The sequence below is a fragment of the Cheilinus undulatus genome, linkage group 7, assembly GCF_018320785.1.
Source record: "Cheilinus undulatus linkage group 7, ASM1832078v1, whole genome shotgun sequence".
NCBI classification, from domain to species: Eukaryota; Metazoa; Chordata; class Actinopteri; order Labriformes; family Labridae; genus Cheilinus; species Cheilinus undulatus.
The window spans coordinates 18539772-18562869 of NC_054871.1; the positions used below are offsets into that span (position 1 = coordinate 18539772).

A 23098-nucleotide genomic window follows, 5' to 3' on the forward strand; every position below is an offset into this window, starting at 1 on the left:
TAAACTGTAAGAGAAAAAAAACCCACCGAGGTGTTCAGACAGCTGCCGACCTCTGTCTCCGCTCACCACTCGCTCGTCATCCATGTCACACTTGTTTCCAACCAGAAGCACCTGGGCGTTGTCCCACGAGTACGTCTTTATCTGAGTCGACCTGACAGAAAAAAAAACCCACAAATCAGTCGGGGGGACAAACTGCTGCTGAACTTGAAATGAGTCCTCTTTACATGTTTTCTCACTGTTTAAAAAGTTTAAAAATCTGATAATGAAACATTTCTTTTAAGATTTCTTTTGGGCTTTTTGTGCCTTTATTGATAGAGGAGGACAGTGGACAGAATTGGAAACAGGGTGGAGAGAGACATGTGTGAAAGTGCCACAAAATCTGACACTGAAACATGAAAGTTGAATGTAATTTCCTTTTAGATATAAAATTGGAATTTGTAAACAACACAGCTTCACTGTTTTTTTTAGCCCAGTTTAAATACTTTGCAAGTGAAGTGTGCCAACTAATGGAAAGACAAGAGTAGTCATGTTTCACTCAGATCTGAAAAGGGCTGGATGAGTGTCCACTTGAGGCTGGCTGCAGGAACACCGGAAGTCCCGTACACAACACATGTTAGAAAGCCGCTTTTTACACTAGAAATAAACTGGTTTATAGCCTGGTTCAAAAAACCCAATGTGTCTCATTAGCTAATGTCTTCATGTCATCACTGTATGTCAGTTGAATATTTTTTGTACCACAGTCGTTTCGATTATATTTAGGAAAACCACACTGCGGACTGATTGGTGCTTCTCATTTGATTGACAGATAGCTTGACAGACAGATGCTATGTTTCTGTCAACCAGAATGCTAGCTAGCTAGCTGACAGGAAGTTGAGCTCAGTGGTCGGGCTGTTAGGTTGATCCAAAGTTGAGACATCAAACATCACAGATTGCTAACAATAGGGATAAATTAACCCACTGTTGCCAGCAGCAACATTAAAGTGATGAACATGTTGTATACAAATATTGTGTGATGTTCTAAAGTAGGTCTTTTTCTGCAATGACTATGACTTTGGATGGAACAAAATATTTGAACAAAGGGCAAGGACAAAGAAGTCCTGAGAGGATATGCATGCACGTTTTATTTTGCTTCGTTTTCTGGCAAAAAAAGGCAAATCCTGGCTGTTTTCTAGAGATCTCAAGAAGTAAAACATCATCATTCGGACAACTAGTTTTCTTATCCCAAGATTCTGATGGCAAAATAGAACAAACAAGTGTATATGTGAAAACATGGGGTTTCGATAAATCATCAACCTTTTGATGTATTTTCTTTTCCATACACACTGAAGAAGCTCTGCATCCCACATTTGGGTAACTTTGCAAAGCTTATGGATCATGTCTGTCATCAGGAGGATCCATCCTGTGAAGCCCCAAGCTGAAATGCTTGAGCCCAAATGAACAGACCAGTGAAGAATGAGGTGTTATAACTGTACTACAAGCCTGCAAACAATGGCAACCAGTGAAGAGACTGGAGACGATGCAGCCACAGCTGCCGTCCTATCAGAACTAGACAACACCTACCGATCAAAAGGAGAGCAAAGAACCACACCGAACACCCTGTTTTGGCATTACTTGATGCTAGCCCTTATGTGCTTAGCATCAATTTTGAATGCAAGATGTGTAACTGAGTATTTCTTGCCTGCTGTGCTATTATTGTTTTTTAAGGTGTAATGAACAACATTTTAAAAATCAAGAATATCCTAGGTATAAATTGAGTAATGGCTTTCTAAAAAAAGAGAAAAGTCAAATTACTTCTGAGTTTGTTCTCTGCTGTGTTCACACTAACAGGATTACATTTTCAGCTTGTGTGTCATCTAGAGGCTCCAAAATGCTTCATAGATATATTTTTTTCAAGGAAATCTGTCTTACCCAGCCGTAGTCCTGCCACAGCATGAAAACGAGCGACAGCCCTGCCCACTCAGGGACACTGACTACAATTCCAGGAGAACTAACAGGCTCCCAGAAAAGACTTTATTTGCTTTAAATACATTCAAAAGAAGAACCAAATCAGCTTTGGTCTGTATATGTGAATGGAGAGCAGTCCTTCAGACTTCTGCACTGTGGGAGAAATGGGGCTGAGAGAAAGGTGAAGCTATTCCCTGAGGGACAGAGGAGGCATTTAAAAGAAAGGCTTTGTTTGGTCTGAGAGACTGGTGTGACATCTACAGGACATCTTGTCTGACAGTCACATATTGATACCTTTGAGGAGAGGCTGCTCCACAGTCTTTTTCTGACTTATAATGAGTGTCATATTCTGCTGTTAACAAGCTTTATGGTTTTGTCCTCTTAGATTGCGACCTTTAGATGAAGAGCAAGAGCTGTGTATGATGCAAAGATAAGGTACATCAGGATACATTTGAACATTTTTCTGTGAGGTTGATTCCAGCTATGAGAGAGAGATCCTAAGTCCCAACAGGAGACACAAAGGAAAAGCATTATGATCTCTGCAGCATCCGGTTGATCTGCAGACACAAAGGGAAGCTGTGGACCTTGAAACAGTACATACAGACACCTGAGCCAGCTCGCTTCTTCAGCTAATCAATCCTCAGTATCTCCACATCTATTTCTAGATTGCTGCTGATTATAGATGCCACTCGATCCATCATCCACACAACGCTCTCTCTCCCAGGTACAGAAAGCACTGAGGTGTCGGTTTGCACTTTAATCATTGCAACCAATCACATACCAGTCCTGGACGGCGTTGAAGGACTCCTCGTTGGTGATGTCATACATGAGGATGAAGCCCATGGCTCCTCGGTAGTAGGCTGTGGTGATGGTGCGGTAACGCTCCTGACCCGCCGTGTCCTGGAAAAAAACAAGGAGCAATTTTTTGGGATGTTTTATTAACCCATTAATGCAATTTCATAGTAATTTCTGACTGATTTGGTGTTTATTTTTGTCATTTCTCACAATAAAGATAATAAACATCAAGGATATTCCATTTTCTACTGCAAATATTTTGCAACAATAACAACGTGCTAACATTTCTATAAATGAAAACCTGACATTTGTTTCCAAGTTCAACAAAACATGACATGGAAAATGCAAAATTCCTCACTTCTCCAGCAGGGTACACAGCTAAGAAGTGAATCAACTCTAAAGTCTAAAATTGAAACACGTCACATACACATCCACTCTGAGATACATGCCAGAAGGTGAATCTCTCAACTTCTGCAAATATTGCCAAAAACTAATCCCGTCTCTCCCTCTCCTCTTGGCAACAAACCTAGGTGAGACTAAATGTCGGTGCTAAGCTCTAATGAATGCTCAGGAAATTAAAGCTCCATGTTTCTGATACCCAACACCCTGAGACAAGCAGCTTCTGGTCCAACAACCCTCTGTTCAGAGTGTTCAGATCAGCAGAGCAAGACTGACATCTACTGCAATAAGTAAGGGAAGAAATCAGTCACCGCTTCTACTGTAAGTATAGTTTTTAAAAAATATTTGCTAGCATTGAATTTCATTGTATTTTCAACCCGGATAGCAATGGTTAATTTTCTTTTATAAAGACACCTTCAAACATGGTCATTCAGAGGTCACAGGAGTATTGTGTGACATCTGTTTTCAGAGAGCAGTAGCTCCATATCATTTATTATAATGCTCTGTAACCACAGTTCACGTCCTTCTCATCCACATTGCTGCAGGCCACTCAGGATGAGAGCATCAGCTCTATACCTAAAATGTCAGTGTAGGTAGCACTGAGTGCTGTTATGTAATGCACACAATAGAGTACTCGTCTTTGTGCTGCTGTGAGCCTGGAAAACAGTAAAAGCACTAAAAAATGTCAGACTACATGTGACTAGGGATGTTAGGGGAATCATGACTAAAGATGTAGACGAGTCTGAAGCTTGGAGCCAAGCAAACATTTGACAGTGTTGCAGTGAATATAAAGAGTTTAACCCCTTTACTGATTTAATGAATCAGTCATGGTCAGTATGATTTGGCTGTTTTGACCCAAGAAAATTTGGAAAAAAAAAACAAAAAAAACTTATTTTCTGTCAAAATGAAAAACTGATTTCTACAAATAAAATGTCGATAAAATAAAATATGTAAGGTAAAATAAGTGACTGCATGAATATTCACCCTCTTTAAGTCAGTATCTAGTAAATGCATCTTTGGCTGCAATCACAGCTCTGAGTCTGTGTGGATGGCTCTCATTGAGGATTGTACATCTGGACTCTGCAGTTTTACTCCATTCATCTTTGCAAAACTGCTCAAGCTCAGTCAAGCTGTACGGGGATCATGCTTGAAAAGCCTATTTCAAGTCTAGCCACAAATTCTCTATTCTCAGTTTGACCCACCTACTACAGAACATTCACCTTGTTGTCTTTAAAATCTTCATTTTACCCTATAAGCCATTCGAGAAGCATCCCCACAGCATGATGCTGCCACCACTGTGCTTCATAGTGAGGATGTGATTGTGGTGATGTGCAGTGTTTGGTGTCCGCCACACATAACGTCTCATCTGATTGCCAAAAAGCCCTATTTTGGGCTCATCAGACCAAAGACCTTTCTTCCACTTAACCATGGAGTCTCCCACATACCTTTTGGTGAACTCTAGTCAAGATTTAATCTGAGTTTTCTTCAACAGTGACTTTCTCTTTGCCACTCTTCCATAAAGCTTTGGCTGGTGAAGAACCAGGGCTACAGTTGTATGCAGAGTCTCTCCCAGCTCAGCTGCTGAAGCTTGTAACTCCTTCAGAGTAGTCATAGGTGTCTTGGTGGCCTTTCTCACTAGTCTCCTTCTTGCACGGTCACTCAGTTTGACAACCTGAACTAGGCAGATTTGCACATGTGCTATATTCCTTCCATTTCTTGTAAATGATTTAACTGAACTCTGGGGGTTTCCACTGCTAACCTTTTCACTCTCAGTTGCTTGGAGTATTCTTTTGTCTTCATGGTGTAATGGTAGCCAGGAATACTGATGAACCAGTGACTGGGCCTTCTAGACACAGGTGTCTTTATACTACAATCACTTAAGGCACATTTGCTGTCAGTCACTTTAAAGAAGGTAAATATTTATGCAGTCATTATTTTACATTACATATTTTTATTTGTCTATTTTTTGTATTTAATTTAACTTCACAAAAACTAAACGTGTGTGAAATTATCTTCCTGTTGCAGATTTACAGACTGTTCCTTTTTTGTAAACATTAGTATTTTCTGTTTAGAAAAATCCTGTTTAACTTGTATTTTGCTTGCAGCATGAACGTGCCACTATGAATGCAGTTGATGCACTAATGTGTTGCAGCAGCAGGCCCACAGCCAATGCAGTGTCTACATATGTAATATATCCGTGGTATAACCTACTTCTGATTTGCTAAGACAAAGACAAATATGGTGGTCATGATATGGTTTGATTATGGTGTGATCTTGAAGAAGCTGGAAATCATGGTCTGGTATTACCATGGTAGTACTACATTATTACTCATGGACATTACAAGATTATGTAATAAATGGGATTGTCTTATTTAACTGCTGTAGGAACAGTAAGATATGTTTAATAATCATCAAAATAACTTACCATTCTACTGACTCTATATAGAAGGGCTGATTAGTACACTTTATTAAAAAACATTATACATTTTCATGCTCTGTGTTGACCATTTCCATATTTTCTCCAGTGGAGTAACAGAAGGATGGGGGATGGGTGTGTGTGGTAGTGTATGATGTGTGTGCAGGGAAGGGAAAACGTGTAGTAATGGGGGAGGGGAGAGCAGAGCCAAGTCATTCGTTTCTCATGCTCTGATTGGCCGATGGTCTTTCTAACCAGAAACAAGTCCTGGCACTGGCTGACAACAGACAGCTATGCACACACAGCACACTAACAAACACGCATACTACGCTTCCCTTCACAGCCTGTGTAGTAAAGACTAAACACACACCATGATGCTGAAGCACCAGTGTCCTCGGGGAGCCGGCTGTCTCTACTCTGCCTCTGCACTATGACTGTGTTTACAGTTAGGCCCTCAGGAGCAAACACACAACTGCTGCAACAAAACCTCAGAATGAACACCAACAACCTGAAGGTGCACAAATGTTACAGGCTGACTTTTGGACCGTTGTCAGTACTTTTATTGATCCTGCTCTATTCAGCTTATCCAAGGGTGCAGAGAAGGCAGCACTGAGTGAAAATATGTATGTGTCTGTGTGTTATCTCAATAAAACTGCTCTAAAGTTTTTTTCTATATATATCTAAAAGCATGACTAACATTCAGGTTTTGTTTCAGGGATAAAAGTGAGAATCTTAAATATCCAGCACTATATCTACTCTTTTTATCCCAGTTTTAAATATCCTTCATATTTAAGAGTTAGAGCAGCACGGTGTATCAGTGGCGAGCACTGTTGCCTCACAGCAAGAAGGTTCTTCATGTGGGGCCTTTCTGTGTGGAGTATGCATGTACTCCATGTTAATGCATGGGTTCTCTCCAGGTACTCCTGCTTCCTCCCAGATTCCAAAGACATGCTCGTTACACTGATTGGTGACTTTAAGTTACCCATAGGTGTAAATGTGAGCACGCCTGGTTGTCTCTTTATGTGATTGACTGGGAACCACCTCTCCACCAATGACAGCTGGGATTGGATCAAGCTCAAGGGCTTTGTCTGCTATTGACTAAAATAATGATGAAGAAGTTATCAAGTAGTTTATACAAAGGTCTTTTTAGGCTTCTAAGCTTTTTTTAGGGTTTTATCAGTGAAACAATTTAAAACTATGTTGATTTTTGGTGGCAGTGTGTCACTTCTTCTTCTCTCTTGGGTCCTGGGGGGGGCTCCGCTTTTCTTAGGTACAAGTAGGGGGGGTTCAAGGTAAAATGTTTGGGAAACACTGGGGTAGATAATAGATAGATGGATTAAGAGTTACCATGGGTTTGCCTGAACATTTTATGGAAATATTAGCACAGCCTTTTTGATAATTCTCTGAGGGGCAATCACAGCTGCAACTAAAAACTGCGGGTATGATGTGTAGTACTTGAACTACTTCACTTGGGGCAAAGACACCCTCCCTGCCCAGGGGAAGCAACCCACCATATTAAGAGAGCCATGGCCTCAGACTAACCCCCAATTTCCACATGCGATGATTGCATTATGTACTGAAGTACCGTGGGTTTGCTTGGACCGAAGGCGAGTGACCTCGCCCACTGGAAGCATGTCAAGGAGCACTGCGCCATGGCGTGCAGCCCTGATCAGTGGGCAGAGATCACAAGGGAGAACTGCGATTTCACACAGGAATAGTATGTCAGCAGCTGACTATTTTACCTTTTGGGATTAATTTATCATCCATTCCGGTGTCAGACCAGGATATTATTCCTTCCACCATTTGATGAGTACATTAGGAAATTAAAAGGTTAATGTTTGCTTCAAGGATCTTTGGTTTTATGTAAAATTCTTTGGCTAAATGTCCTCAAAAGTTAACTTTTTCTTGTCAATGGCGCTGTTGTAGCTCTGTCATCAACTGACCTCCAGGTGAACCTTTGCTCTCGCTGCAGGATGAGATGTAATGTTGATATGGTGGTGATTTACGACTGGGAGTCCGTGCATTGTGTTGTATTTTGAAAGAACTGGATATTCTACACTTTTGACTTCCTGTTTGGAGCTTTCTGATCGACGGGAACTGACACTGAAAATAGACCTGCAGAATATTACCAGCAAAGCGCAGCGGAGTGGCGATTCAGGGACACGCCGGTGCTGGACTGGAGAGCGGGCAGTGGAATAAAGCAGAAGACGAGAGCTTGGGTAGATCTTAGTTTTACATTGCCTCAGCATCTTACCCAGATCTGTAGCTTGATCCTCTTATCGTTCCTGTAGATGGTCTTCACCTTGAAGTCTATGCCCACTGTACTGACGAAGGCTGGCGTGAAGGAGTCATCAGCGTAGCGGAACAAGAAGGAGGTTTTGCCCACACTGCTGTTGCCAATGATCAGGATCTTGAACATATAGTCAAAGTTTTGGTCCGAGGACTCCTTCTGCCCGTAGGTCGCTGTTGCTGAAGCCATCTGTGGACAGAGAGAAAGGAGAAAACAACCACTCAGACAAGAATGGACATTCCTACTACTCATCAGATCAAATCAAGTGTGGGCCTTTATAAGACACAATCTGGCTGTTTAAAAAAATGGCTTTTTACAAACGTTTTTTTTTCAGTAATATTAGTCATATTTAATTAGTGAGGCGGTCTGCGTGGTGGTATTTATTTGTGATTTTACCTCTTAGAGAAATAACAGAGATGTCACTGCTGAGTTTGCTGCCAGGAGAGGAGCAGAGATATGCTCATATTATTAATTCTAATTAGACAGTGGAGAGGCTGTCTCATTTGTTTCAGTTAAAAAAGTTGACAGGATTTCCCATAGTGCTGCCATATTAATGTGCGCTAACATTACTTCTATTTGGGTTCACCTGACTTTAAATTGATTCAATAAGACTAAGTAAATATTGCCATTGGGAGTATAATGCCGTTTCAAAGTTATGCATTATTGTGCTGATTCAATTCAACCTATATAACATTTTGTATAAAGCTGTTGGACGTGTTTATCCTGTTTGATACAAGCATACTCACGATGAGCTGTGCACTATGGTGGAGCTCTGCACAGGCTGCTACTGCACACAGCTGCATTATAATGGGGGTCATTTATAACTGGCACCTCTAGTCATTTAAGGCATTAGGAAACCAAGTTGACTGCACTGAGTGCTGTACTTAGTATTTCGCTGCTGGCAGTAAGAATGACTGGGGAAGAATAAGCTATAAGGTAAGAGGTTGGCAGCACCTCTTTTACAGCTTTTCTCCCTAATTACCCTTACCATGTGATGAAAGCTTTCTGTACTTTTTGCCATCAGGTGTTTTCAGGCCACAGAGCTGAGATGACCGAACACAGCATGCTGCTGCAGTGATGCACAAGAAGGCCACGCTAGCAAAAGGTGCAGTGATATTGGTCCAGTTTTTGCAACATTGATCATCATGTGTACCAAACATACAGGTGGTTCAGGCGCAGCACAGAGATGAACTTGTAGGAAATATAACTCATCATGAAAGGACTAAAGACTCCTCGAAGCTGTTAAGAGCAACAAGAAATATCTATGACAAAGTGAACACGGTGGGTCGTGCCTCTCTTTTGGATTTAAAGTATCTTTTGTCATTATTAAGCTGTGGTTTGTTATTATTTTGAGGTTTATTTGAGTGGTTCTCAGCCCAGGGACTGTCAGAGGTCAATAAGGTTGGTAAGAATCTTCAAATGACAGAATGTAAATAATTTGTAATGGTTTAATTCATTTTCTATAAAATGGCTATATCTGAATTAGTTTCAGGCTCAGAGGAGAGGCTAGTATGGGGAAAAAGTAAGGATTGTTATGAATTATTTAAGCTGTTTACATTTTCATCAAACGACAGAACAAATACACAATGAGTGCTTTTACAATACAGTCATGCAGACACACCACCTGTGGCACTGAGCTCAAAACAAAACATCATGTCCCTCTATTTGGCACCGAAAAAGTTGGCAAAACTATAACCAAGGTCATACATGACTGGTGATCTGTTTCCTTATATATAGAAAAATCTCACATGAAACACAAATGAAATGCTTTCCATTGAGTTATGCTGCACAGCTTACAAAACTTGAGCCACAATGGCTTTGTTGCTTTGGCTTTTGTGGTGTGTGTGACTGTGCAGTTTGCACAGAGTCTGAAGCAGCTCTGATGTCAGGACTTTAAAAATAGATGACAGTGACCTTTCCTGAAAGTACAATTGAGAATTTCCAGGGTGATCCACATTCTTTCAACGCTCTTTCAGTCTAGGTAATTAAAGCCTACCAGTGAGAGATTTGAGTCCACATAGAAATCTAAGCTGTGGGCAAAGAAGAGAAAAGTATAAATCATAAAAAAGAGAGCAACAGAGCAGAGTGTCCAATCTAATTAACTAAAGGAATACAACCACACTTTAGGTAGATAAATTTGAAGAAACATTGCCTTAACAGAACAAAGGGAAGTATGATAATTGCATTATTAACAGTAATATTGGCAGTTTAGACAAAGACGACAAATATAAGGAAAGGTAACTGTCACCAGTAGTCAGTCACACACAAGAACCACTACTGCTCAAAAGGCATAGATGCTTAGACAACAGTTTAAATGCATCTAAGCTGCAATGAAAGGTTTTTAAGTCTTCATGAACTATTTTGATAATTGATAAATTGCATGAATCCTTTTCTGTATTGCTGCTATTCTTGGCCAGGTCTCCCTTGAAAAAGAGATCTTTGATCTCAATGGGACTAGCCTGGTTAAATAAAGGTTGAATAAAATAAATAAATAAAAAATGAAACTGCATGATTTCAGGTTTAAAATCTGCATCTGTGTCTCATAAATGTATACTGAATATATTTGGGTCCTGGGTTGTTGAACTGAATCAAATTGGCTACTTTAATATTTCTCTTTGGGAAGAAGGAAACTAGAAGAGGTTTTGCAGAACTGCACAGGCTAAAACAGCATGATTGACTGAGAAAATAATTGACAAAATGCTGAAGGACTTCTTGAATTAGATTCAGATATGTCGGTTTACTTTGCACAGTCGGGGTGGGGGATGGGATGAGCTGCTACAGGAAGCCTTCCTCAGGCTCATCTGCACCACTGATGTAGTCTTGGATACCATGATAGGGTGTCCAAGTCATTAACAAAGCTGAGCCTGCCCTCTGAAATAATGCCGTCCTCCTTGGAAGCCAAAAGTAAAAAATAAATGTGTCTACAAAATGAGTCCTCCAGAGAGCAATCAGATAGTTTTCAATAAAGAAAAGGTCAAAGTATAAATATTGCTTGTTCAGATAATTGATGAGATTCAGCCAGCATCAGTTTGAGTCAGCATAGCAGATGATAGTGATTAACTAGTCAGGCTTTAACTTTGAACATTTGCTTGGTGGTGATAAATCAAAGCAGTGTTTTGCAATGCTAAGGGGAAATGCATCAGAGTATTCTCTTTTTGGAGAAAAGTGGAGGGCAATTTATTCAATCTGTCACAATCAGCTGTGGATGTGTGAGGAATTATTCACCCCACAAACAACCGCAAAAGAGACTGAAGTTAGTTTGAAGTTTACGTTGGATTTTTATTTTAGCATCTGTTAAAACCAATAACTACGTATATACGTACATCAGAGGATCAGTTGAGCAAACTTTACTAACAAGAAAACCTTCAAACCTTTTTTGGGACTTCTAATTCAATGTAGTTAATAATCGCTTTTCATGACAGGAGCCCCTTGGTCCCAGCTGGAGTTTCAGTCAGAGAACATGACACACGCACTCACACCACTCACCGGTAAGTATATGTCAGTGGAAACTTAAGAGTCAGTAACCTACAGAGTATCATGGCAGGTAAGTCAGCCCCAAAAGCTGCATTAGTCAGAAAGTGTAGAAAACGTCTGCAGAGTTTCAAGAAGACTTTTTTTAATTGATGTTTGGGTTTGAGATTTCTTACATATAAATTTCATTCTTGCTAAATCTGACATTTTCCCTCCAAGAGTTCCAGATTACAGCAACAACTGCTTTACAACTGCTACGGTGAATCTCAAGGGACACACTGTATGACTCAAAGAGGCTTGTTAGCTCCAGTTAGCACATGCTGTTTGTGATGATACCAGGGCAGAGAAGATTACTGGTGACTACAGATTTGTAGAAGGAGAAGGCCTCAGCCAGCTGATGGCATATCATCAAGTTGAAGAATCAACCATTCCCTCAACTTTCTCAGGGCTGAAGTTCTCCAGGCTGCAAATTGGCAAAGGGAAGAAAGTTGAAGTCATTACTTTCCCAATTTCAGAAAATTATTGAAGCATCTAAAGATTTAGAGGAACAAGTTGTCCAAATGAATCCCGGTTGACTTTCTGAAGAGGCAAACTGACATCTTCTGCTTTGGGCTTTTCAAGTCAAACACACAGCTACAACAGCAAAACTTTCAACATTTGCTGCTCTGCTATTTGTGCTGGCTACAGACAGGTTACAGGAAGTTGGGGCTTCAAAAACGAAAAGGATTCAAGAACCTCCCCCGGCACATTGACTTGAGCCCACAGGCCTCTGAGTCTCTGCACCCAGCTCTATATTTAGTGTGTTTATCTCCACTCAGCTGCAGAGAAAGACGAGAACTCACAGGGAATAAAGCACAAACAAAACAACTGCACCCTCCTCACACAGCTCCGGACGATCAGTTTACACGAAGAAACACGGAGATGCTCGATAAATAATGAAGAAGCACAGACTCTTCCTCGACACATTGGTGGTTTGTTTTCTGCACGGAGGTAAAGCAGGTAGAGAGAGATGTGAGGTCTCAAACCTGCTACAGCCAACCTGAACTGAAGGAGGGCTTCAAACAGGAAGTGTAAAAGAATGATGACATCATAAATCAGCCCAAATGGTAATGATGAATTTTGGTCTAAACTGCTTAATTAAGGATTTTTCCCCATGTTTCCTCTTCAAGGACAGAAGTGTGGTTGTTACATGGTGTTTGGTTGATGGCCAGTACTGTTCAGCCTATGTTATAAAATCTATTCACAAATTTGGAGCCTAGAGGTCCCATGTACATTTAAAAGACTTTATGGTTTACTCTAAATATTATTAAGAGATACTGAGGACCTGGAAGATACTAGAGGCATCATGGGAATAAAATGACTTACTTTATAAGGAAGTGTATTATAATTTATAGTAGTTCAGGTACGATACGACAAGAGTCGATACAACCTGATACGATATGTTACAATTCAGTACGCTACGATACAATACTATATGATATGATACGATACAATACAATACAATACGCTACGATGTGATAGGATCTGTTATGATATGAACAAAACAATACGATTACATTACAGCACAGATAAATACAACATAAAAAAGTAAAACTTGGTTGAATAAAATTACACCCAACAAATGATTGGTCCTGCAGATAACATGAAAAGCAAAAACCTTCCCTGTATCTTAAAATCATCTTAAGTTGTGACAGGCTCCTCGTTGTACCCTTCTGGTAGTCTTAATGACCTTAAAAATCATCATAACAAGCTTTATGAAACATTATTAATTTTTTCTGTCCTCACTATGTTGTAAAAAAACTAACAACAGACTGAGAGACGATCAGCAAGCACCTCCCTTTAATCATATAAATTCTGTGATCATGGCACAATAAATGTTTAGCGCTACATAACCTACAAAAACCTCTGATAATTATTTAATAATCTATAAAGATAACTATTAACAGGGGCACTTGTTCCAGTCTGCTCTGTCATGTATGACAATATATCAGACAGCAGGCAGCGTTTATTTACTGAGGTAAAGGGGGAAACACTTGCTGGTGGGACTTAATGACCAGGACACATCGTCTTTTCTCTCCTCTGCTCACTATCTGTCTGTAACAGACACTCATGCTGATGTTCACATTTAAATGCAATAATAAAGGGACTAATAAATACCATGTATTTGTTGACTGGTGAATACAAAAATGGGTAGTTGAGGCTCAGAGCATCACCCGCTTCTGCATTTCCTCCCAGAGATTGTCTGACCAACAGGAGTTTGGTTGGAGGAGAGGTCATCGACATTGGACAGTGTCAGGCCTTATAAAATGATGGCACATCATTTCAACATGTTTAAATACCCTTGTGTGAAGGTTTTCATTGTTGTGAATAAACTTTTAATCAAAAAAATGTGCAAAGATTATATCCATCATTTTACATTTTGCAGTTAAATTAAACACTATGTGATTAAATTAAAAGTTGACCATATTTAAGTCATGTGTTTAAGCAACATTGATAAAAATGAAGCAAAATATAATCTAAGACTACATGTTACTATCTTTCTTACTCTAGCATATCTGAGTGCTGATAAATGCTAAATTTTAAATTTGACCTCTCATATTTATAGTGCTCTGGAGTCTTCTAACAATTTTGTTTTAGTTAAGAATAAATTTAAAGATCTGTTAAAGCCGGTGAATGACAAAATCTTAACATCATAACTGGGTTTTAAGATTAAAATTAAGACTAAGAGTTAAAGCACAGGTGTGATGTCTGTTTTAAAGCTTTGTCTCCAACTTTACCAGTAGAAATTTTTTTTCGGCAAAGGAACCCAAATATGATGCATGAACATTCATTTATATTCATGTTTCTCTCCTCTCTTCCTCCATAATTCACTATGAGCCAGATTTTCTAAACTGTTCATCTGTGTTAAATGTAAACAACTCCAAATTAACTGTGACCTCATGCTGAACCTGCCCGTCATCCGAACATGTCTTTGGGATGACTGAGAATGTGAGTCTGCAGTGAAGTGAGCTGCAGTGTGACTCACTGTGGGTGGGAGTGTAATCCACAACAACAAACAAAACAAGAACAAACAAGAGACACACAAGCGTGTTAACAAGCAGAGATCCCGCCTGAATAGCTGATCATATCGGTCAAACAGAGTTCAGTGAAAAGGAAAAGACAGGTGGCTCAGTCTGGCCATTACTATCACCCTAAACAAACACGGGAGGGAGAATTCATTGATCCCTGAGTAATCAAAGGACACGCCTTGAAACTTAGGTGCAGTGCATCTTCTGTCAGTTCATTTAGGAGTTTCATTGCAGGAAAAGGAGATGCTCTTAAGAACGATCTTCTATTTTTCATCAAATAACCAAAAAACACCACGTTTGCAGCGAATACTAAGATTGCTTTGTAATTCACTTGTTATTGTCACACCAGTGGTCTTCTTTGAAATCTAATGGGGCAATAAAAGGAATGCAATTAAATGGTACTAATAAAAACAGCTAGAGGAGCATTTTGCTACTAATAAGGTCTATTGGCTGCAGGTCATGAGTGTAAAAGGAGAATTTTGGAGAGGTAGAGTCTGAGATGTTCACAAATGTGCACAAAACTGTCTAAAAATTGTGGAACAATATCAGAAAAGTCTTCCTCAACCTAAAATTGTCAAGACTTTGAATATCCCACCATCTACAGTACATAATATCATCGAATGATTCAGAGAATCTGGAGAAATCTCTGTGCACAAGGGACAAGGCCAAAGGTCAAAAGGTCAGGTTTACTTGGTCTTCAATAGATACATCACCTTTAACTCTTAATTTTCTTAGATACCCAACACTTCCTGTTTTTGTTATCTATGTGAATGTGCCCACTGACCAACTCTATTTATCAAGTGAAAACAAAAACGTTCAAAAATGTCACCTGACCCAGCTCTACATCCACCCTTCAGGAAGTGAGCTCACACTTGATCACAGTCTGGGTAGGGTGTTTGATTTCATCTTTGGCCAGCCTTATTAAAAATGTATCTCCTCGTGTTACTGTTGCACGAAAGTGTCGACTCAGCTTCGGCCCATTTTTTATCGACAGATTTCTTTCTGCTGAGTCAGCGGTGTTTCAGCTACAGCATATTAGGCTAGTTTCAAACTTGGAAGTAGTAGTTCAGCCAAGTCATTACAGCATTTGGATTGTACTCTTCCTCTAAACTTTAAACGACCTTCCTGAAGTTGTCGATTGGAGAGCTGGTTTGATATTTAAAAACAAAACGCTGGCATGCTGAGGTTATTAATAGAGCAGGATACAAATGACCAGGAACAGTGTGAGGTCTGGATCTTGTCAAACACACTCACACATTGATGCTGTCTTTCAGAGGACTAAGCCGAGTGTCTGCTGAGTGGTGAGATTAACGCAGCCTTTCTTCTGTGTCTCACAGATTAGCTCAGAGAAAAGTGAGTTGTCTTAACGTTCGCTAAACACTCATTTGATACAGAGGCAAACTCTCATCATGGAAATGTCTCTCTGGCTGCAGGACGCTGCTGCTGCTTTCAAGCAGCCTTCAAATCACAGCACCTTTAAACAAAGCTACAAGTCAAGTGGACTGAACAGGGAGAGGAAATTGAGGTTCTGATCTGACCGATGATTTAATGCTTTGATATACATTATAATCACTGATGGATTGTATAGACGGGCACAGCTAAACCCTCTCTCGCTTTCTAATACAATAAAGATGAATGCTTTTTTTCAAATAGACTAATGAGTACTTTAAATTTTGGCAGCAAACCAAACCTCATATTTCTAAGAACACATGCACATTTTCTTTAATCTTCAATAACACTGACCCTGTTATCCCAATCAGTAGTCAAGAGAGTATGTGGGTCTACATGTAGAAACATCCAGGCAACAGTTGACAATGCTGCCATCACAGATACACCTGCATGACACTAGAGGCAGACAGTCAGTAGCACCTTGTCACAATGCTCATGCCTGCACATCTGCTCCATTAACGACATGGGTGTGCAGTCAGTTGTTTACATCACAGCTGCAGTGTTTTAGTCACTGCAGCTCATCATGGTGAGGTTTTGTTTAATTAGAAGTAGGCATGTAAGAAATTATCAGTGTGATATCAGTTTTGGCAGATATTAGCTTAAAAGTTAATGATCCTTATCAGCAGATAGAAACATTTCTGCTGATATTTTCAGCCGATAGTTTGGTAATAAAAAACTGCCTTTATCAACTATAAATATTGGCTGTATGAGCTAATAAGATGGTGGAGTTCTATGTTAGGGGAAGTCTTTTTCTTTATTCACCATCAGCCCTTACTCTCTTAAGTATGTTTTAAGGATTGATTTTTTTTTAAATTGTTCATCCTCAAACTTTAAATTGTGTGTTTTAAGGACTGAAGTATTAGGTCTGAACTACGTGTAAATATTTATCAGCATATCGGATATTGGCAAAAACTCAATATCCTGCATCCTGCAATTAGAAGTTACACTCAAGGTGTCACATAGACACAATAACAAGCAACAAGTTTACTTAAATTTACAATAAAACATATGGAGGGAGAAAAAATATTCCTCCTCCTCTGTGTGTTCGAGTTTATGTGAGAGCCGGTGTCAGAGGGCTGTGTGTGACGAAAATAGGAGGTAGTAGTCCAAAAATTGACTTAAAGACCCAAATGCGACAAAAAAAGAAAGATTGATTAAAAAGTGATTAATGTACATAAAAAGATGCTTCATTAATCTGGTTAAGTTTCATTTTTTATTTCAGAAAATCTCTCTTTAAAGCACTGTCGGAACTTTTAGTTATGTTTGGGCCAACAATTGAGGCTGAAGTAAGGCGTAGATGTGGAAAGTAAACCATCCTGAGGGCATCATCAGGAAGGAGGATTGACACAACCATGCTGTCTGGATGTCCTTGAATATAACCAGGGGCATGGGAAAACAAAATCCACACCTTTAGGACAAAGTGAGGGATGGACGTGGCAGGCCATGTGCCCCTGGTCATATTGTGCATGTCCCAAGGGCCCAAAAACCACCAGCGGACTCCAGTTGTATCACCAGGGGCGATAAAGTCTGGGCAAAAGAAATGCCGTCGAGCTTGACCTTGGCTGCCAACTGACATGTGTGTGTCGACATGTGTCACACTTTACACTGGCCACCCTTCCCCCACTCTCCAGCCCCAATTTGTGGCACACCAGGCCCCAAGATGAATCCTTAGTGCCAATATGCCCTAGGTTAACATGCCAAGTCCTTGACTTGCTTAGACTTTGAGATCATTACAGTTAGTGTAACAAATGTAGTTATTACAATTTAACATTGGACAAGTATCTCTAAATAAGACCCTAACTATAAACAACAATGGCATTCAAAATCATAATACTAGTGCTGTGTATTTATGTTGACTTTTTTGTTTCTAGATTTAAATAATGATGTGCATTGTCATGACTCTGATAGTTTAACATCTGAAAATAAAAGATAACCTTTCATCTCATCCCATTCTTTCATATCACAGTGACCGCCACATTAAAGGTCCTATCACAACCGCCCTGAGATTAAAACCCTCTCCTGTGGTTTGAGTAACAGAGCACGGACACGGAGATGAGACTGAATGTCAGGACGGACGTGACAAAGACGACAAATCGACCTGACAGAGCTGCTGAGGAGACCTTGGCTCCTCTGTCATGCAGGAGGAGGGGGAATGTGGTTTTATCGGGGGTAGAATATTCAGGCTATGTAGGCAGAGAGAGCTGATAAATTTACATCTCTGACCTATGATAAAGTGTTAATTTTAGTGTTAGACAATGAGACTGGTTGCCAACATCTCCAAGGTCACAACACTAGAGTTTAGTTCAGCAAATATATATGAGAATAAACATAGCTAGGTTTGCATATAAACCACTGATTGCATTTTCAAAATGATCTACATACATGACAAAAATCCTGAGAAAATCGAACTTCTATAGGGAAAGCAATGCAGTCAAATGAATCTACTAATCCTAATCCAATCATGACTAAGAGATCTGAGTTTCTGTTCTGGACAAAGACTTCATCAACGCTCCTATAAAGCTGTCACCTAAAGGAGATTGACGTCCTACAGGAGCCTGATTGATCCAACACTAAGTGCTGCTTCAGCCAGCTAGTCAGGCTCATTTCATCAGGAGTAACTGGCTTCCTGTTGACTGACAGCTAATCCACAGCTGATCCCTGGTCATCAAAACACCTTCCTGTTTAAAGACAGCGTGAAAGCTGCTGAGACACCTAACAGAGGAGACATTCACTCCTATAGAGCATAGAAGAGTTTTACTTAAAACACACTGGTCATGATCCTATTTGTTCTTGTTACTGCTGGCTAGATTAAAAAAAAACTAACTAAAGAACTAAATATTTAAAAAGCTTGCACACACTTTGCACTTTTGTACAACTCTGAGGTATTTTTGTGCATTTCAACAGGAAATACTTTACATTGTACTTCACATTTAAACGATATCTTTACTTATTTTTTCAAATCCCAGCCTTTTAAAGTCATTACTGGTATTCCCCAGGGTTCTGTTCTAGGGCCCCTTCTGTTCATTATCAGTTTACCTCCTCATTTTCACACATTTTCTTTAAATTAAGCGCAAGCTTTATTGCAATGCAGATGACACTCAGCTCTACCTATCCATCAAGCCTAACTCTGCCCTTCTTCTTTGCTGGTTTCCAAATTTTCCCTCACAACTGATCATTCCTCAGTTTTTCCGTCCCCTCATGTTAAACATCTGGGTGTCTTCCTTGACAGCACACATTCCAAGCCCAGATCAGCAATGTTACTTATTTCTAGACAACATTAATCCCCTACATCTGTCCCTCACACCCTGTTTGCTTTTTGCACTGACTACTACAAATCTCTCCTTTTCAGTCTTAGTCGACTACCACATTGTTCAAAGATTATGCTCCTTACATTTATGGTTAAGGTTATCACATAAACAGAGATTTAAACTTTGATCTGATACTGATAGCAAAAATCAAACAATATCAATACCTGTTCTGACACCAAGCAACAAAAAAAAGGCACCCAATATTGGGTAATTTCTGTGTTGTGCTGTACAAGCATGCTCCTGCACAGTCTAGACTGCAAAAAATATGTTGGCAATGTTTCAGTATCAAATGCTGCCAGTGTTTTGTGCAAATTAGAGATAGTGCTGGAGTTTGCTTCCAGGGCTTGATGAAATCATTCTTCTCCTCTGCAGCTGTCCTGTGAAATAGAAGCAGTTTTAAGTTTCCAATCTTTGGACACCATTGATCATAATAACTGAGACTGTATGGTTTTAAAAAATGTGGTATAGAAAAAGTATTTAAAATTTTGGCAAGAAGTAAGATAGGAGAAGGTCGTTGAACTTGTATAGCTTTGCCCAGCAATATAAATATTTCAGATTTAATTGAAAGTGTGAGCTTTTAAACTGATGTGATTTTATAAATAATGCATCAATCAATCCGAAATTCTGATTAAAGTGGACTTTGATTTAGTGTTTTTTTATGTTTAAACACTTGCTTCTTTTTCCTTGAATTTCCCTCAGAATCAATAAAGGATCTCTGTAGTTTATTTAATTTAATCTTTTTAGCTCCAGTTTAACTCTGCATACATTAATTATTTGTGACAGATTTGCTTCACTGTGACTAGGGATGCACATTATTGGATTTTTTGCTGATATCCAATATCACAATATTTACAAATTCATTTTAGCCGATATCGATACTGATGTTCAAATATGTATTTCAGACCTAAAACTTCAGTCTTTGGACACATTTGAATGTATACGGATAAGGAAAGAAACACACTTGAGTACTTAAAACACACTTTAACACACTTAGCTTGGGAATGAACAAAAACTTACAGTGGCTATATGCTTATATTTCACAGCCAAAATATCAGTTTTAATTATCGGCAGAAATTATGATATCAGTCAGTACGGATAATTGCCTTTTTAAGCCAATATCTATCAATACAGTTATCAGGCTGATAATATTGTGCATCCCTTACTGTGACATATCTGCTTTCATAAAGTAAAACATTCAGTACTTTCATCCACCACTGGTTGCTTAAGGCTCAAAGATCAGTCAGCCAAAATGGCTATGATAAAATATCTTGCAGATGTCAGATCTCTTTCTTGTTGCCGGTGCTCAAAAGCAGCAAAATCTGGCACTTCTCACAGTCACTTTTGATAGTTTCTGTATGGGTTTCTTACATTCTAAAGCAAAAGAAGACAGTATCCTGCTAAAAGTAAGAGTTTTTCCATCCTAATATCTTCTCAGTATGTCACATTCAGGAGAGCATTAGAAGGGAGTTAAACTCAAATTAAGTAAAAGATTTAGTGTGTTTTCCTCCTGCATGGAGGTTATATTGAAATAACAAACCACTCTCTTCTTTTAAATCTAGGCCCTTCAGTTTGAGGGAAAGACATTTTTATAACTGTATAGCAAACAATAACTCCACATTGGTTCTACAAGTTTTTACCATTCAACTTTATTTTAAACTTCCATCTTTGTTATTACATTGCATATAGAGCTGAAATCTTGCCCTTGATATTACTTTTAATGAATCTGGAAACTACATCTTGGCACAGCTAGGTGCACTTGTATTGTATGAACTTAAAATCAAAAATGTCCAAGAATGAACAAACAGCAGCAAGAATAAACTTTCACACCAAGCACATATATGTAGGAATGAAAAATCATGTTTCATTAGCATTAGTAACACTTGTCTTCTCCCTCCATCTACCATGCGTCCTTTTACTGCAAAATAATCATCATTCTTATCCCGTCCTGTTTCTCTGATTAGGCATTATTGTGAAAATGTTGCTAGAAAAAGCATCATCAATACAGCCTGATCTCTGGGTTAATACCACCATCACTAGTGTATCATACATCAACAAGTGTTGCTGTCTCATTGATCAAGAGTCAGCCTGACTGAACACAGAGGTCGACGTATTTGCAACTGTAAGCAACAAAATCTTGCTCCTCTCGTGATTAGAATAAAAGGAAGTGGGGGAAACATATGAAGAATATCTACTGTTAAGCACTGAGTAACTGAATGCATACCCAAACTTCAGTATTTCTTAGTAACATACAGCTATTTTATTTGAAGCAACATGTTGAAATCTATTTTAGTGCACATTAGCGCCCACAGAAGGTCTCTGAGTCCACCTGCACTGTCATAAAACCCAAGTGTTGGGATGCAGATGGCCTAGCAGTTAGGTCGTGCCCCATGCACGCAGATGACCCTCATCTCTTGTAAAATAGGCATAAAAAGTGCAAAAATACATCTAAAAAATGCCCTCTGCATCTGCCTTTTTGACAACTTGCATTTATTAACAAGCAGACAGTGGCAACATTGTGAGAGAAACAAAGAAACATGCCAGCTGAGGTAATATTAGTTGATTTTGCTTAAGTAGGACTCTGCTAGCATCTACAGCATGTTGTCTGCAACCTGTTTGAATGTGAAGGATGTGTATTCATCTGCTGCCATGATGTACATAGTCTGTAGTTAAATGATGACATTTGAGAGATAAATTTATTCCACGCTAATTTAGACATGTTTGTAAATCCTTAAAAAATTCTGGCGCCATCTTATATGCATACAAACCATTGTCACCATTGTTGTCTATGGACAAACCCCCATTGGTGGTGGCTAGATGTGCATGGACACAGTGTGGCTGGGGGAGTGATTTCCTAACAAAGCAGCCATTTTGTCCATCTCAGCTGCCGTAGTAGAAGCTCTGTTTGAGAGCACAGAAAGAGAACTTTAGAGCCATCTTTTTCTTCTAGGTGTAGATTAAGTGGGAGGCCTGAGCTGCTGGAGAGATACTACCGCAGTGAGGTGGGGAGGCAAACCCAGAGTGGGCTTTCGGCTCTATCACACCCCTGGCCCAGCAGTGGTAGGTGGGGAGTTTGACCATTGACATGCTGCAGGTGGTGTGCGCTAGGGAAGGCAAATGAGGTGTATCATATGATGCAACAGTCCGGTAGTGTGTTTCGGGCTTAAACTTTTAAAACTAAGGTTAAGGTCAACAAGGAAATAGAAACTTACTGGTGCAGGATGGATTTATTTATTTGTAAGCAAACCTGAGACATGACTTGGCTTAGATCACTTTCTGCACCTGGTAAAGCTGCTAAACATTGAGACAAGAGATGATAGTATGAAAAATATCTGTAGGAATGCAAAATCTGCTTTAGGTTTGTTTTTTCAGTCTTCTTGCACATTCACTCGTCTTGGCTTCATTCATTACTGCTCTCTTCCATCTCTTAGCCTCAGCTCTTGTCTCAAACAGCAACAAGATGGGCCACCTGGCTTCTTTTAAGCTGGAGACTGGTGTGTGAATCAGTGCTGTGAAGCTGTATGCACTTCTCAAGAGAAAAACGCAACCTGCAGCCAAAGTGACATAGTGCTGAAAGCAGGCGACCGGGGTGCTCTGTAGAACTGAAATAGGCATCATTCTTCCTCTTGAAAGTTATCATACAACCAGGTTGACTTTAAAACTATTATTTTAAGGTGGAAAAGTTGCATATTGTGGTTTTAAAGTAAAAATTAGAATGCTCCATCAATATTACAAACAGCCTGAAAGCCATTTTGCAAATTAAGCTTTAAAAGTAAACAAACTTGAATCCTTGAGGATAGAGGAAGATTTCACAGATCTAAAATGTTTCACCAAATGTGGAAAAATTCACACCCAGACAACAAGCAGGGCCAGATCTTGGAAGCTATATCCAAAGATGGTGAGATAAACTAGCAGGACTGTGAGGAATATTGTGTTTATCCACTTCACATTCAGTCTGCAT

General features: G+C 39.5%; 1 protein-coding gene across 1 annotated transcript in view; it reads right to left on the reverse strand.

The window, feature by feature from the left end:
• Positions 1-23098, reverse strand: part of rab3ab (RAB3A, member RAS oncogene family, b) — a 31000-nt gene that overhangs the window by 4640 nt on the left and 3262 nt on the right. The window contains exons 2-4 of the mRNA XM_041791235.1: positions 7809-8033; positions 2726-2844; positions 27-151 (exon numbers count right to left, since the gene is read on the reverse strand). Coding sequence (XP_041647169.1) covers positions 27-151; positions 2726-2844; positions 7809-8033 — 469 coding nt within the window. The remainder of the gene's footprint in view (positions 1-26; positions 152-2725; positions 2845-7808; positions 8034-23098) is intronic.